We start from the raw sequence: 17,500 nt of genomic DNA on the forward strand, positions 1-17,500 counted from the left end.
GCAGTATCGCGTCAAAATTTTAATAGCTAAATGTCCAGTAATGACGCAGTATCGCGTCAAAATTTTAGTAGCTAAATGTCCACTAATGACGCAATATCGCGTCAAAATTTTAATAGCTAAATGTCCACTAATGACGCAATATAGCGTCAAAATTTTAATAGCTAAATGTCCACTAATGACGCAGTATTGCGTCAAAAATTAAAAATTTTGCCCGGCATTCGCACTTGGCTGTGGGAGGGGTACGCTATGGTTTTGGACCTTATATGCATTATATATAAAGTTGAAAAGAGTATACACATTTTACTGTGCTTGATTAGCGCTCACGAGGGATAACGCAATGTCACTTTCTTTGTTTCCTGTGGATGATACGCCGAGCTTTTGGAGCATGCATTTAGTCCTGTAGAGAATTCTATTGCGAGCACATTGAAACCAAAATGAAAAACCTAGGACGAGAATTGAGGTGATTCAATGCCCATAACCCCCCGAGGTAACGCGGCGCTTGCGCGCGCAGAGCGCAAAAGTATTCAAGGAGATTATCGCCTTATACGGGAAAAAAAACTGCTTTTTTCACCTCAAAAGCAATAAAAAGACACTTTTGTGGTGGAAATCTGTAGTAATACATTGGTCTTTTGGCATCCTTCAGTCTAAAGACTATGGAGTTGCGCCCTGACAAAGCGCAAAGTCAGGGTAGGTAGATATGGAGGAGAAGCTGTTAACCATGCACCAGGTCCCCCCTCTCCACGTTGCTGAAATTATCCAATAGAATAGTTTGCAGTCTCCGTGGTGTAGTGGTAAGACACTCGCCTGGCGTTCCGCGAGCGCTATGTCATGGGTTCGTATCCTGGCCGGGGAGGATTTACTGGGCGCAATTCCTTAACTGTAGCCTCTGTTTAACGCAACAGTAAAATGTGTACTTGGATGAAAAAACGATTCTTCGCGGCGGGGATCGTATTCCAGGGACCATAGGATTAAGGACTTGCCCGAAACGCTACGCGTACTAGTGGCTGTACAAGAATGTAACAACTCTTGTATATATCTCAAAAAAAAAAAAAAAAAAGGATAATACTCAGGATTATCCTTTGTCCTCTTGGATAAGGATCTGAGTAACATATGTACAAAACTAATGGCGTAGATACGACTTAATCCAGTAGTCAGGTATTAAGAAATACCTGACTCCAAGGTTGTAAATATGTGACTTCTACATATGTAATTGACAAAATCAACAAGAAACTTTAGCTCTGCAACTTAGGCTTGATCTGCAGGCAGGACTACGAAGCCTTTGGCATTACTTGAACATTGAGATCTGTACTTTTGTGGTCATGGAAGAAAGAGATTTGAACTTGTGGGCGTGGAACAATGAGGGAGAGTATGTGGGCGTGGAACAATGAGGGAGAGTATGTGGGCATGGACCAATGGGGGTGAGTATGTTGGCGTGGAACAATGAGGGAGAGTATGTGGGCGTGGACCAATGGGGGTGAGTATGTGGGCGTGGAACAATGAGGGTGAGTATGTGGGCGTGGAACAATGAGGGTGAGTATGTGGGCGTGGACCAATGGGGGTGAGTATGTGGGCGTGGACCAATGGGGGTGAGTATGTGGGCGTGGACCAATGAGGGTGAGTATGTGGGCGTGGAACAATGAGGGAGAGTATGTGGGCGTGGAACAATGAGGGTGAGTATGTGGGCGTGGACCAATGGGGGTGAGTATGTGGGCGTGGACCAATGGGGGTGAGTATGTGGGCGTGGAACAATGAGGGTGAGAATGTGGGCGTGGAACAATGAGGGTGAGTATGTGGGCGTGGACCAATGAGGGTGAGTATGTGGGCGTGGACCAATGAGGGTGAGTATGTGGGCGTGGAACAATGAGGGTGAGTATGTGGGCGTGGAACAATGAGGGAGAGTATGTGGGCGTGGAACAATGAGGGTGAGTATGTGGGCGTGGACCAATGAGGGTGAGTATGTGGGCGTGGACCAATGGGGGTGAGTATGTGGGCGTGGAACAATGAGGGTGAGTATGTGGGCGTGGAACAATGAGGATGCAACACACATGATGCTGGCAACATGAACATCCACATAGATGTTTCAACTCGGCTATTGCATCGTTCCTAGAGATTGCAGTAGATAGCAAATATTGCGATACATTTTCAGGCAGATAGATCACTTGCTTCGAACCTTTATCATGCCATAGACACTTCTATACAGTGCCTATTGTATAAATATGGCTTGAATCGATAATAGCAAAAAACCCCTCAAGTCCACCACGGGATCACCATAGCCCGTGCTGCTTGGAACTTTTAGTTCCCCGTAGCTGAAACTATTACAACATCAAATCCCCTCTGTTTATAGTTTAAATAAGAAAGCTTAATTAAGAGGATCACAATAAGGTTTTCACTAAGGGCCGCCCCCGTGCTTAACAACCTTTCATGCTTGTCTAAGACACTGTAAGCAGTTGATAGCGGAAGATAATTACACTTTAACGAGGCGTTTCAAACTGGGTCTCACGAGCGACCCATTCGAATGTTAGAGGTTCATATTATTTAGGGATTTGGAGCGAGTTTGATGGTATGGGATTGGCTGGTTGAGGGTCTGGGCACGTCTGTGGGTAGGGGACATGGGTATGGGCACGTCTGTGGGTAGGGGACATGGGTATGGGCACGTCTGTGGGTAGGGGACATGGGTATGGGCACGTCTGTGGGTAGGGGACATGGGTATGGGCACGTCTGTGGGCAGGGGACATGGGTATGGGCACGTCTGTGGGTAGGGGACATGGGTATGGGCACGTCTGTGGGTAGGGGACATGGGTATGGGCACGTCCGTGGGCAGGGGACATGGGTATGGGCACGTCTGTGGGTAGGGGACATGGGTATGGGGCACGTCTGTGGGGTAGGGGACATGGGTATGGGCACGTCTGTGGGTAGGAGACATGGGTATGGGCACGTCTGTGGGTAGGGGACATGGGTATGGGCACGTCTGTGGGTAGGGGACATGGGTATGGGCACGTCTGTGGGTAGGAGACATGGGTATGGGCACGTCTGTGGGTAGGAGACATGGGTATGGGGCACGTCTGTGGGTAGGAGACATGGGTATGGGCACGTCTGTGGGTAGGGGACATGGGTATGGGCACGTCTGTGGGTAGGGGACATGGGTATGGGCACGTCTGTGGGTAGGAGACATGGGTATGGGGCACGTCTGTGGGGTAGGAGACATGGGTATGGGCACGTCTGTTGGTAGGAGACATGGGTATGGGCACGTCTGTGGGTAGGAGACATGGGTATGGGCACGTCTGTGGGTAGGGGACATGGGTATGGGCACGTCTGTGGGTAGGAGACATGGGTATGGGCACGTCTGTGGGTAGGGGACATGGGTATGGGCACGTCTGTGGGTAGGGGACATGGGTATGGGCACGTCTGTGGGTAGGGGACATGGGTATGGGCACGTCTGTGGGTAGGAGACATGGGTATGGGCACGTCTGTGGGTAGGGGACATGGGTATGGGCACGTCTGTGGGCAGGGGACATGGGTATGGGCACGTCTGTGGGCAGGGAACATGGGTATGATCACATCTGATATGATTTTGATAGATTTGGGAATTTCGTAGTTGAAAAAAATTTATTTGTTGATTTTTTTAAATTAAATTAGTAATTTTGTATACTTTATTTCCAATAAAAAAAATTCGTCATATGCATATATGTTCAGTAATTAGTCTGACTCATTAATAAAGTTGAATTGGTATTTAATATAGTCAAAAAAAATTAATAAAGGTTAATTAACGTAATCAAACATCTTGTATTCTAATGGGTAAAAAATAATTTTATCATAAATGAATTACAAAAGTTTACAATCTCAAGAAATTTTTTAACTGCTTAAGTAAAACTGCCACACACACCAGAGTGCCAATTAATCTGGTCAAAGTGCCATTGGAAGGTTTTTATACTAATACTTGAATACTTCTCAATATTGGAACATTTCACCGTTAATGATTTCACTGTAAAATATGTCTCTCTCTCTCTCTCTGTCTCTCTCTCTCTCCCTCTGTCTCTCTCTGTCTCTCTCTCTCTCTGTCTCTGTCTCTCTCTCTCTCTCTCTCTCTCTCTCTCTCTCTCTCTCTCTCTCTCTCTCTGTCTGTCTGTCTCTCTCTCTCTCTCTCTCTCTCTCTCTCTCTCTCTCTGTCTCTCTCTCTCTCTCTCTCTCTCTCTCTCTCTCTCTCTCTCTCTCTCTCTCTCTCTCTCTGTCTGTCTGTCTGTCTCTCTCTCTCTCTCTCTCTCTCTCTCTCTCTCTCTCTCTCTCTCTCTCTCTCTCTCTCTCTCTCTGCACGTACAGAAAGACATTACTAATTAATACTCCAACTCTGACCTTTTCAATGCCATTTTATTTGTTGCATCATTTTTCACACATAAATTCAATAAAACTCTTGATAATTGCAATAATATTTTCCACTAACAAATGAGATTGAAAAATATACTAATGATACAAATAAAATAAAAAGAAGACTTAGCAGTTTCGTGAACAAGTTTAGTTTAAATCTTATACATAAATGAGAGAGATTGTATTTGAAAATTGGTGTATACTTATCTAGTTGTGTTTGCGTGGGTTGAGCTCTGGCTCTTTGGTCCCGCCTCTCAACTGTCAATCAACAGGTGTACAGGTTCCTGAGCCTATTGGGCTCTATCATATCTACACTTGAAACTGTGTATGGAGTCAGCCTCCACCACATTACTGCCTAATGCATTCCATTTGTTAACTTCTCTGATACAGACAGAATTCTTTCTAATATCCTTGTGGCTCATTTGGGGGGACTCAGTTTACACCTGTGTCTCCTTGTTCGTGTCCCACCCGTGTTAATTAATCTTTGTCTCACCTCTCAATTCCCCTGAGAATTTTGTATGTGGTGATCATGTCTCCCTTAACTCTTCTGTCTTCCAGCGACGTCAGGTGTGTGTGTGTGTGTGTGTAGACAACACTGAACTGTCTTCGACTAAATATTAACATATTGGAGAAAGACCTTTAGGAAAAGATTGTAGAATGAAAGCTATTTTTTATTACTCACACGTGGGTATAAGAACAGACTCTTGCTAGCAGACTGAGCCCTTCCTCTTCCCATTATGGGAAGGAAAAGCTCTTAGCTGCCATTATTTAGCTCTTAGATTCACCAAACAATAACAGAATTCTGTGGCAGCTTGCCTAGTGCCGTGAGCCAACACCAACAGCCTTGTGAGCCCTCATGTTAGACCTTAGTTCCCCCTAGAACTCGATCCGTCAATAGTTTAACAACCAGGTCCCCAACTGCTGGCTGAACAGAGGCGTACAGTTAAGGATTGTTGCCTAGTCAATCCTCCCCGGCCAGGATACGAACCCGGTCCATCCCTGTGTCCCGAGCGGCACAGGGACTTTTAGACCGAAAACATTAGAACATTAGACCGAAAAAAGGTTTTCAAGCCTCGCGGATTTTAGGGTCTAGGGTCCCTTTAGAGTTTAGGGGAGCCGGTCGGCCGAGCGGACAGCACATTGGACTTGTGATCCTGTGGTCCTGGGTTCAATCCCAGGCGCCGGCGAGAAACAATAGGCAAAGTTTCTTTCACCCTATGCCATTGTTACCTAGCAATAAAATAGGTACCTGGGATTTAGTCAGCTGTCACGGGCTGCTTCCTAGGGGTGGAGGCCTGGTCGAGGACCGGGCCGCGGGGACACTAAAGCCCCGAAATCGTCTCAAGATAACCTCAAGATAACCCTTCGTGACCCTGAAAAGATCTTAAACCCTGCAGAACACAGCGTCGAGGTCTCACCATAAGAATATTCACAGCATTAAGTATAGTGAAGATCGTACAATGTCTGTGTGTATAGTTTGATAGTGAAGATCTGTAGTCGTTCCTGTATAAAGAAAATTGTCTTTAAGTGAAAATTTGGAGAAACAGGGGAAAATCTAGAGGAAATTTGTTTCGTAGTGAAGATGGTGAGAAGTGATGGTGGATGCTGGGAGAAGATCTCAGACACCGTGTATATAGTGAAGATGGTGAGAAGTGATGGTGGATGCTGGGAGAAGATCTCAGACACCGTGTATATAGTGAAGATGGTGAGAAGTGATGGTGGATGCTGGGAAAAGATCTCAGACACCGTATATATAGTGAAGATGGTGAGAAGTGATGGTGGATGCTGGGAGAAGATCTCAGACACCGTGTATATAGTGAAGATGGTGAGAAGTGATGGTGGATGCTGGGAGAAGATCTCAGACACCGTGTATATAGTGAAGATGGTGAGAAGTGATGGTGGATGCTGGGAGAAGATCTCAGACACCGTGTATATAGTGAAGATGGTGAGAAGTGATGGTGGATGCTGGGAGAAGATCTCAGACACCGTGTATATAGTGAAGATGGTGAGAAGTGATGGTGGATGCTGGGAGAAGATCTCAGACACCGTGTATATAGTGAAGATGGTGAGAAGTGATGGTGGATGCTGGGAGAAGATCTCAGACACCGTGTATATAGTGAAGATGGTGAGAAGTGATGGTGGATGCTGGGAGAAGATCTCAGACACCGTGTATATAGTGAAGATGGTGAGAAGTGATGGTGGATGCTGGGAGAAGATCTCAGACACCGTGTATATAGTGAAGATGGTGAGAAGTGATGGTGGATGCTGGGAGAAGATCTCAGACACCGTGTATATAGTGAAGATGGTGAGAAGTGATGGTGGATGCTGGGAGAAGATCTCAGACACCATATATATAGTGAAGATCGTCACTATAAACGATTGTTAAGCACGTGTCACCATTGGATTGTGTGCTGAGTTCCCCCTAATCCCGAGTGATTGTGTATTGTGGCGATTGTAATTGTGTATAATGTTTAAAAAAATAGGAAAGATATTGTGTTGACCAATTTGTTTTCCTCTATAGGTGTTTTGTAGAGTGAGCTTCAGCTCCTGGACCCCAGTTTTCAGTCCCAGGTCACCTATTACTTCTATTATGTCAGTTTTGATCCTATACGATCAAAACTATACGATCGATAGGGGGCCTCGTAGCCTGGTGGATAGCGCGCAGGACTCGTAATTCTGTGGCGCGGGTTCGATTCCCGCACGAGGCAGAAACAAATGGGCAAAGTTTCTTTCACCCTGAATGCACTGTTACCTAGCAGTAAATAGGTACCTGGGAGTTAGTCCGCTGTCACGGGCTGCTTCCTGGGGGTGGAGGCCTGGTCGAGGACCGGGCCGCGGGGACACTAAAGCCCCGAAATCATCTCAAGATAACCTCAAGAAGATACTTGATTGAGCATCAACTAATACATTAGATGACCTCATGAGATCATTCTACTTCTAAGAAGAGACACTTTCATCCAAAATTAGAAAATACAGTAGTGTAGTGCTGTAAAATACATAAATACAACTTATAGTCAAAAACAACCTAATTTAGTTTACTCATCAGTAAACTAGCGACACTTTGGGAGGCCATGTTTACACATGCTCACATTCAAAACATTGAGTTTACCGCCAAAAACCATGAACGAAACAGCTGATCAGGGCTCTTTGTTTACAAACACACACTAGGTGTCCTCGTACTACGTGCCCTGAATGAATGGCAGCGCCACTCATTCATGCACCTGACCCGACTCAATTAATGACGATATGCGTGTCCTGAATAGTACTGAATGTGAATATCCAACTTATTCATAAATAATTTTACGAAGGATTCATATAAAAGTGATTTGAAGTGTACAACTGTGTGTTATTATAGACCCTTGTTTTAATTTTATATTTTCTAACTGTGATGCATTTGATCTCGAGATTAGAAGTTTTAAAGAGGAAGTAAATTAATCTTAAAGAGTTCCTTTAAGATTGCATATAGACTCCTCATTGATTGGAATTGCCAATCACGATTTAAGACGTGATTATCATGATTCACAGCACTGCAAGCTTCCAGTGAACCAATCAAAATAGACTGTACACTTAATACAAACCTAATTACAGGCTGATAGTATGTATGATAGATAATGTATAATGTATATGTATATGATGTATATGATAGATAGATAATGTATGATAGTTAGAATCAAGCCAAATGCTGACATTTTAAACACTAACTTACCATTCCAATATCACAATCTATCTGCAACCTTACCTTAACAGCCTCCTTGATCTGAATGTAGTTTCTGGTGTTTTCAGTGAGGAGGACGAATTGGGTCCAATGGTACTCTTTCATGATGGAGATAAGGGCCTTGACTATTTTGGTGGAGGGAGGCATAGTTCGGGCCACTGTGTAGTAGCGGGTCTTGTTGCTCACTCTCTGGTCTGCACACTTCTGCAATGGCAGGAGAAAATGTTTTTTTTTTAGGTCAATGGGGGATATTTTTGTTGATTAGGGAGTTCGAGTGAGTGGGGTTATGTTAGGGTGTGTGTGTGTGTGTGTGTGTGTGTGTGTGTGTGTGTGTGTGTGTGTGTGTGTGTGTGTGTGTGTGTGTGTGTGTGTGTGTGTGTGTGTGTGTTACTAATGAGAGCAACTTTGCTAATGCAAGAATCAATTTCTCCATCACCCTGTGCATCCGTACTTTCTATTTCTGTCCTAATGTTCATAACCTTGTAATATCTCTCTCTCTCTCTCTCTCTCTCTCTCTCTCTCTCACTCTCTCTCTCTCTCTCTCTCTCTCTCTCTCTCTCTCTCTCTCTCTCTCTCTCTCTCTCTCTCTCTCTCTCTTTCTCAGGTCTTTAATATATTCATAAAACAGGACAAGAACCACCTAGACACTTGGGATCGTCTCTCAGAACCTGTCTCAACTCTAGTATCTCCTCGCTCGCACTATGAGCCTTTGTTTCCACTCTGGAAGGTACTCCCTCTTGGGTATTCCTCTCGACACATCTGCTCTGACACAATATTGTCACACTTGTAATTCCTTGTAACATGTCTTACAGTTCCTTGTAAGTTGATATTGAGATCTACCCAGATTATATATGTTTTATAAGAAAGTATAATTAACTAGGGATTATAGGATATACTGCATTTTTTCAGTTTTGTTATAGAGTTTTATATGGTTTTATATAGTATTCACCTAGTTGTGAATACTATACTACAAGCTACACCAATTTCATTCTTGAATTGTCTACATGTAATCCTTTCCACATATCCCACATATCCCACATGCTGCCAGCATCTGGATCTGTCTCATCTTATCCATCTCACATTTGATAATTATTCACATCCTTATTCATCCATGAATATATCTACAGGTAATCTCAATAACTTTATATCCATCATAAATCCCTTTTATCCATCCCTTTTCTCCCAAATCCTTATCCTAATCCCTCCCAAGGGCTAAATAATCCTAACGGCGTATAGTACATTTTTTTTCATAGTTACCTTCCCTTATATATATATATATATATATATATATATATATATATATATATATATATATATATATATATATATATATATATATATATTAGAAAGGAAAACTCCTCTATGCAATGATAGGGAACTCAATTCTCCTCTATGCAAGGATAGGGAACTCAATTCTCCTCTATGCAAGGATAGGGAACTCAATTCTCCTCTATGCAAGGATAGGGAACTCAATTCTCCTCTATGCAAGGATAGGGAACTCAATTCTCCTCTATGCAAGGATAGGGAACTCAATTCTCCTCTATGCAATGATAGGGAACTCAATTCTCCTCTATGCAAGGATAGGGAACTCAATTCTCCTCTATGCAAGGATAGGGAACTCAATTCTCCTCTATGCAATGATAGGGAACTCAATTCTCCTCTATGCAAGGATAGGGAACTCAATTCTCCTCTATGCAAGGATAGGGAACTCAATTCTCCTCTATGCAAGGATAGGGAACTCAATTCTCCTCTATGCAAGGATAGGGAACTCAATTCTCCTCTATGCAAGGATAGGGAACTCAATTCTCCTCTATGCAAGGATAGGGAACTCAATTCTCCTCTATGCAAGGATAGGGAACTCAATTCTCCTCTATGCAAGGATAGGGAACTCAATTCTCCTCTATGCAAGGATAGGGAACTCAATTCTCCTCTATGCAAGGATAGGGAACTCAATTCTCCTCTATGCAAGGATAGGGAACTCAATTCTCCTCTATGCAAGGATAGGGAACTCAATTCTCCTCTATGCAAGGATAGGGAACTCAATTCTCCTCTATGCAAGGATAGGGAACTCAATTCTCCTCTATGCAAGGATAGGGAACTCAATTCTCCTCTATGCAAGGATAGGGAACTCAATTCTCCTCTATGCAAGGATAGGGAACTCAATTCTCCTCTATGCAAGGATAGGGAACTCAATTCTCCTCTATGCAAGGATAGGGAACTCAATTCTCCTCTATGCAAGGATAGGGAACTCAATTCTCCTCTATGCAAGGATAGGGAACTCAATTCTCCTCTATGCAAGGATAGGGAACTCAATTCTCCTCTATGCAAGGATAGGGAACTCAATTCTCCTCTATGCAAGGATAGGGAACTCAATTCTCCTCTATGCAAGGATAGGGAACTCAATTCTCCTCTATGCAAGGATAGGGAACTCAATTCTCTATGTAGGTGAGGGGGAATACATATATATATATATATATATATATATATATATATATATATATATGTATATAGGACACATAATATGTATATTACAATGGAGAGATAGGGGGGAGGGGTTTCTCTCACTAGGTGAGGAAAGTTCCGACCTTGTAAGATAGCCCAATTGGGTACAGGATTGGCTATTCTTATATACAGAAAATTATATTAATATGATTATCAAAATATTGGCGAATAAAACTTTATTTTGAACTGTTTTAGCGTAAATTAATTAATTTATTCATTTTAATACGTCAAATAATTTAAGAGGGAATGAATTAGCAATTAGTAAGCGGCTTCCCAATCAGTTAACTACAAGAATTAACTAAACAATGCCAATAACGACCTTGTTAGTGGCATAGTTCTACCCTACACAATCTTGTAACTGGAGAGCCGGTCGGCCGAGCGGACAGCACGCTGGACTTGTGATCCTGTGGTCCCGGGTTCGATCCCAGGCGCCGGCGAGAAACAATGGGCAGAGTTTCTTTCACCCTATGCCCCTGTTACCTAGCAGTAAAATACGTACCTGGGTGTTAGTCAGCTGTCACGGGCTGCTTCCTGGGGGTGGAGGCCTGGTCGAGGACCGGGCCGCGGGGACACTAAAGCTCCGAAATCATCTCAAGATAACTTCATGGTAACCTCATGATAACCTCAAGATAACCTCATGATAACCTCATGATAACCTCAAGATAACCTCATGATAACCTCATGATAACCTCATGATAACCTCAAGATAACCTCATGATAACCTCATGATAACCTCAAGATAACCTCATGATAACCTCAAGATAACCTCAAGATAACCTCATGATAACCTCAAGATAACCTCATGATAACCTCAAGATAACCTCAAGATAACCGTAGAGAGGATAACGAGCTTGTTTGGGAACGCCTTAAACTGCTCAAGCGCTAGTTAGACGGCCTCCAGCGCGCAACTTAAGATCAAATGAATACCTTGAATACATTATCTTGAGCGATAATAATAGGAAGAACGAAGATCAAAGATCTAAAATCTATATATAAGCGTTGGAGTGATTAGAGACGTCCAGTACTGTCAGTTAGGTTATCTTGAGATGATTTCGGGGCTTTAGTGTCCCCGCGGACCGGTCCTCGACCAGGCCTCCACCCCCAGGAAGCAGCCCGTGACAGCTGACTAACTCCCAGGTACCTATTTACTGCTAGGTAACAGGGGCATTCAGGGTGAAAGAAACATTGCCCATTTGTTTCTGCCTCGTGCGGGAATCGAACCCGCGCCACAGAATTACGAGTCCTGCGCGCTATCCACCAGGCTACGAGGCCCCCCTCGTAGCCTGGTTAACGTTAATGTTATGTTTCATAAAGTTACGTCCAATGCCCCCCTCCCATATATATACATATATAAGTAAAAATAACTTACGAAGATGCACTACTATGGGATTTAACCCTCTGACACCACCGTTGGTCCCTAAGCTGATATGCAATGATAGCCAAATATGCAACTGAAAACTCCACACACCCCCAGAAGGATTCGAACCCAGATAGCCAGGAGCTATCTGGGTTCGAATTGGAGCTATATAAAAGAATTGGAAGTCATCTGACCTTTAACCCAATTCCCGACAGCACTCGCCGACCCATTTGGGCATAGATATTTTATCTGTTAGCTGGGGCTACGTGAGGTAGCATTTGGGCAAACACACTTGAATGGTCCCCCCCAAGCTACACACACACACAGACACACACACACACACACACACACACACACACACACACACACACACACACACACACACACACACACACACACACACACACACACGCACAGACACACACACACACACACAGAGGAAGCAGCCCGTAACAGCTGTCTAACACCCAGGTATCTATTTACTGCTAGATGAACAGTGGCATCAGGGTGAAAGAAACTCTACCCATTTTGTTTCTGACATCACAGGGGATCGAACCCGGATCCTAGAATTACGAGTCCAGAGCGCTATCCACTCAGCTATCAGGCCCAAACGTGTGCATACACTGATAAATACAGCATAGTTGTTGTATTTATATCCATCCTATATTGCCCTCAATAGAGGATTTTATGTATTTCCGCTACAGAGGATTATATGTAATCCCATATATATGTATATATGTAACCTGAAGTTCTCATTCTAGTCACATATTAGAAAGAAAAGATTGCAAGCACTTTATGAAACCAAATATTCAACATCTGATCCCCTGAACACAAGTTTAATAGTTAACACATACAGGAGAAATAATGATTTAACATTCCAATCAAAAGATTTTTCGAGATTGCCTGCGGAGTCGAAGCTGCCAGAGGTAAATGTATGCGCCACATTACCGCCAGTGCTCCGTAAGTTCCTTACTCAGGAATATTCTCATTTCTTGCACACATTGTTATCAAAACGAATTTGCAACCATTCGTACTAATTCGCAACCTAACCTAACCTAACCTAACCTAACCATTCGCACTAATTCGCAACCTAACCTAACCTAACCTAACCTAACCTAACCATTCGCACTAATTCGCAACCTAACCTAACCTAACCTAACCATTCGTACTAATTCGCAACCTAACCTAACCTAACCTAACCTAACCACTCGTACTAATTCGCAACCTAACCTAACCTAACCTAACCATTCGCACTAATTCGCAACCTAACCTAACCATTCGCAACCTAACCTAACCTAACCTAACCATTCGTACTAATTCGCAACCTAACCTAACCAAACCATTCGTACTAATTCGCAACCTAACCTAACCTAACCATTCGTACTAATTTGCAACCTAACCTAACCATTCGTACTAATTCGCAACCTAACCTAACCTAACCATTCGTACTAATTTGCAACCTAACCTAACCATTCGTACTAATTTGCAACCTAACCTAACCTAACCTAACCATTCGTACTAATTCGCAACCTAACCTAACCTAACCATTCGTACTAATTCGCAACCTAACCTAACCTAACCATTCGTACTAATTCGCAACCTAACCTAACCATTCGTATTAATTCGCAACCTAACCTAACCTAACCATTCGTACTAATTCGCAACCTAACCTAACCTAACCTAACCATTCGCACTAATTCGCAACCTAACCTAACCTAACCTAACCATTCGTACTAATTCGCAACCTAACCTAACCTAACCTAACCATTCGCACTAATTCGCAACCTAACCTAACCTAACCTAACCTAACCATTCGTACTAATTCGCAACCTAACCTAACCTAACCTAACCATTCGTACTAATTTGCAACCTAACCTAACCTAACCTAACCATTCACACTAATTCGCAACCTAACCTAACCTAACCTAACCATTCACACTAATTCGCAACCTAACCTAACCATTCGCACTAATTTGCAACCTAACCTAACCATTCGCACTAATTCGCAACCTAACATAACCTAACCATTCGTACTAATTCGCAACCTAACCTAACCTAACCTAACCATTCGTACTAATTCGCAACCTAACCTAACCTAACCTTACCTTACCTAACCTGAATGGACAATAGACAATGAAACCAAATTTCAGACTTCATGAGTCGTTGGGTGTCGCAATAGGAGATCACCCTACTCAAAGAGGGGCATGGGGGACCCCACTTTTACACTCCTAATATAAACACAATTCGTCATACAAAGTTTCACGAGGGTAACCACAACAGTCTGACCTCTCCTGTGGTCATTATATATACATATATATATATATATATATATATATATATATATATATATATATATATATATATATATATATATATATATATATATATATATATATATATATATATATATATATATATATATGTCGTACCTAGTAGCCAGAACGCACCTCTCGGCCTACTATGCAAGGCCCGATTTGCCTAATAAGCCAAGTTTTCCTGAATTAATATATTTTCTCTAATTTGTTTCTTATGCAATGATAAAGCTACCCATTTCATTATGTATGAGGTCATTTTTTTTTATTGGAGTTAAAATTAATGTTGATATATGACCGAACCGAACCAACCCTACCTAACCTAACTTATCTCTATAGATTAGGTTAGGTTAGGTAGCCGAAAAAGTTAGGTTAGGTTAGGTTAGGTAGGTTAGGTAGTCGAAAAACAATTAATTCATGAAAACTTGGCTTATTAGGCAAATCGAGCCTTACATAGTAGGCTGAGAAGTGCGTTCTGGCTACTAGGTACGACATATATATATATATATATATATATATATATATATATATATATATATATATATATATATATATATATATATATATATATATATATATATATATATATATATATATATATATAAACTGACCAATACATAATTTGCGTTATAAATGATTTTGTACTTGATGCAGAAATGAAGAAAGATTGAAGAAAGGAGAGAGAGAGATAAAGAGATAGAGAAGGATAAAGGAGAATTAATGATAAGGGTCGCTCCCTCTATTCCAGGTATTGTGATGACGGGAGATGGACATCAATCAGTCTTAATCACTCGAAGATGAACCCCTTAACGAGGTGATTAGGTAGTTACACCTATTACCTGTGGACTGTGGAAGAAGATTTACTGGGCTGTGTGTGTGTGTGTGTGTGTGTGTGTGTGTGTGTGTGTGTGTATGTGTGTGTGTGTGTGTGTGTGTGTGTGTGTGTGTGTGTGTATGTGTGTGTGTGTGTGTGTGTGTGTGTGTGTGTGTGTGTGTGTGTGTGTGTGTGTGTGTACTCACCTATTTCATCTATTTGTGCTTGCGGGGGTTGAGCTCTGGCTCTTTGGTCCCGCCTCTCAACTGTTAATCAACTGGTGTACAGGTTCCTGAGCCTATTGGGCTCTATCATATCTACACTTGAAACTGTGTATGGAGTCAGCCTCCACCACATCTGTGTGTGTGTGTATGTGTGTGTATGTATGTGTGTGTGTGTGTGTGTGTGTGTGTGTGTGTGTGTGTGTGTGTGTGTGTGTGTGTGTGTGTGTGTGGTTCAATGAGGGAGTTGATATGTTGAACCCGAATGTAAAATTCACATAAATACCTACACATAGCAGTACATATTATAGTGTCTGAGACTATGAGATGAAGAGGTAGTGTACTTGAGTTTTAAACCCGACACACATTTTTATCTGAGAGGAATCGGTAGAGGAAGAGATAGGAAAATATCACAGAAAAACACAATCCAATCAGTCCTATCAAAATCAATCCTGACAATCTTTCAGGTAGTGTATGACCTAATCTTTTTCCCAATCTCAGTTTCATGTCGTGTGGCAACTGAGATTAAACTCAGTGTCTATCCCTAAAAAAAATTAGTGTGTAAATTATTAAATTAGGGGGAATTAATATACTGGGATTTACATGTTGAAATGTTTGCAACAAAATTCTAATCGTGTATTATTGCAAGTTGCATTTAGATGATTAATTTCAGCTTTGGTCACCATACTGTGGACTTGACAGAAATTATTTTGAACGTGCCTGAACACACAATGACAAAATAAATTCCTGGAATTAGAAAGTTTCTAATAAATGGACATTGTGAAAGCTACAGAGAGAGATAAACAGATTTTCGCCATATATATATATATATATATATATATATATATATATATATATATATATATATCACCAGTTATTAGCCCAAACGTTTCTATCATGTGAAGATCAGACAGACAAATAAAGCCCTGACTGACCTGTAAAGTATTGACTTTATATCCTCTCACTTCATAACCACAATTCTTTTAACCCTGTCGTAGCTCAGTCGATTAAGAAAGTGTCTGGGATGCTCCCGGACGCAGGTTCGAATCCTCGTCATGGCCCTTGTGGATTTGTACACAACGTCTAATTGATATGCTCATGGGCATATCTTGTTGCAGCCTCCATTAGCATAGATCACTGCGAGGAAATTGGACCATTTCACATAGAACGATTTCAGAACGATAACAGAACGATTTCACTATTCTGTTATCTAGGATAACAGAATACACATAGCATAGGGGAGCCGAGCGGACAGCACGCTGGACTTGTGATCCTGTGGTCCTGGGTTCGATCCCAGGCGCCGGCGAGAAACAATGGGCAGAGTTTCTTTCACCCTATGCCCCTGTTACCTAGCAGTAAAATAAGTACCTGGGTGTTAGTCAGCTGTCACGGGCTGCTTCCTGGGGGTGGAGGCCTGGTCGAGGACCGGGCCGCGGGGACACTAAAAGCCCCGAAATCATCTCAAGATAGCAGTACATATTATAGTGTCTGAGACTATGAGATGAAGAGGTAGTGTACTTGAGTTTTAAACCTGACACACATTTTTATCTGAGAGGAATAGGTAGAGGAAGATATAGGAAAATATATACTTTAGCCACGTTATCGTGACTTATCGCCTGCATTCTGCTATCTATTGTGACTCATCGCCTGCATTCTGCTATCTATTGTGACTCATCGCCTGCATTCTGCTATCTAGTTCGTTATATCTGCGACTCAACGCATTGTAACTCTCCCCAACCAACCACCAGTCATCCTTCAAAGTATATAGTGAGACTAGCCCTATATGTCTAGCCTCCAGACGCGAACAGACACACACACACAGACATTCCCCTGTATAAATACAGACATATATATGTCACCCCTTCTTCTCAAATTCCCAGTCTTCCATTCTCCTTTGAGTGAATTTAGATCACATTCGGAGGATCCGTCAATTTAGACAGAGCTGATGTGATAGACGGGAGTCACGTAGGGCTGTCAGCGGATATCTTACGATCGTCGAGTGTAAACATCAGTTGATCCTCACTTGTTTCGGTGTTTTTATCCCACTGAAAATATCAGCAGGAATTGCGTCGGGATCCAATGGAAAAAAACCTGGGGTCAGATTCACGAAAGTACTTACGCAAGCACTTACGAACGTGTACATCTTTTCTCAATCTTTGACGGCTTTGGTTACATTTATTAAACAGTTTACAAGCATGAAAACTTGCCAATCAACTG

The 17,500-nt window shown here is 42.3% G+C and overlaps 1 protein-coding gene across 1 annotated transcript in view; it reads right to left on the reverse strand.

Annotated features, from left to right (window-relative positions):
* Positions 1-7,315: 7,315 nt before the first annotated feature.
* LOC138363954 (receptor-type guanylate cyclase gcy-8-like) overlaps positions 7,316-17,500 on the reverse strand; it is an 80,126-nt gene continuing 69,941 nt past the window's right edge. Inside the window, exons 3-4 of the mRNA XM_069323409.1 lie at positions 8,069-8,281; positions 7,316-7,348 (exon numbers count right to left, since the gene is read on the reverse strand). Of these exons, the coding sequence (XP_069179510.1) occupies positions 7,316-7,348; positions 8,069-8,281 (246 nt within the window). The remainder of the gene's footprint in view (positions 7,349-8,068; positions 8,282-17,500) is intronic.

Source organism: Procambarus clarkii, chromosome 12 (genome assembly GCF_040958095.1).
Source record: "Procambarus clarkii isolate CNS0578487 chromosome 12, FALCON_Pclarkii_2.0, whole genome shotgun sequence".
NCBI lineage: Eukaryota > Metazoa > Arthropoda > Malacostraca > Decapoda > Cambaridae > Procambarus > Procambarus clarkii.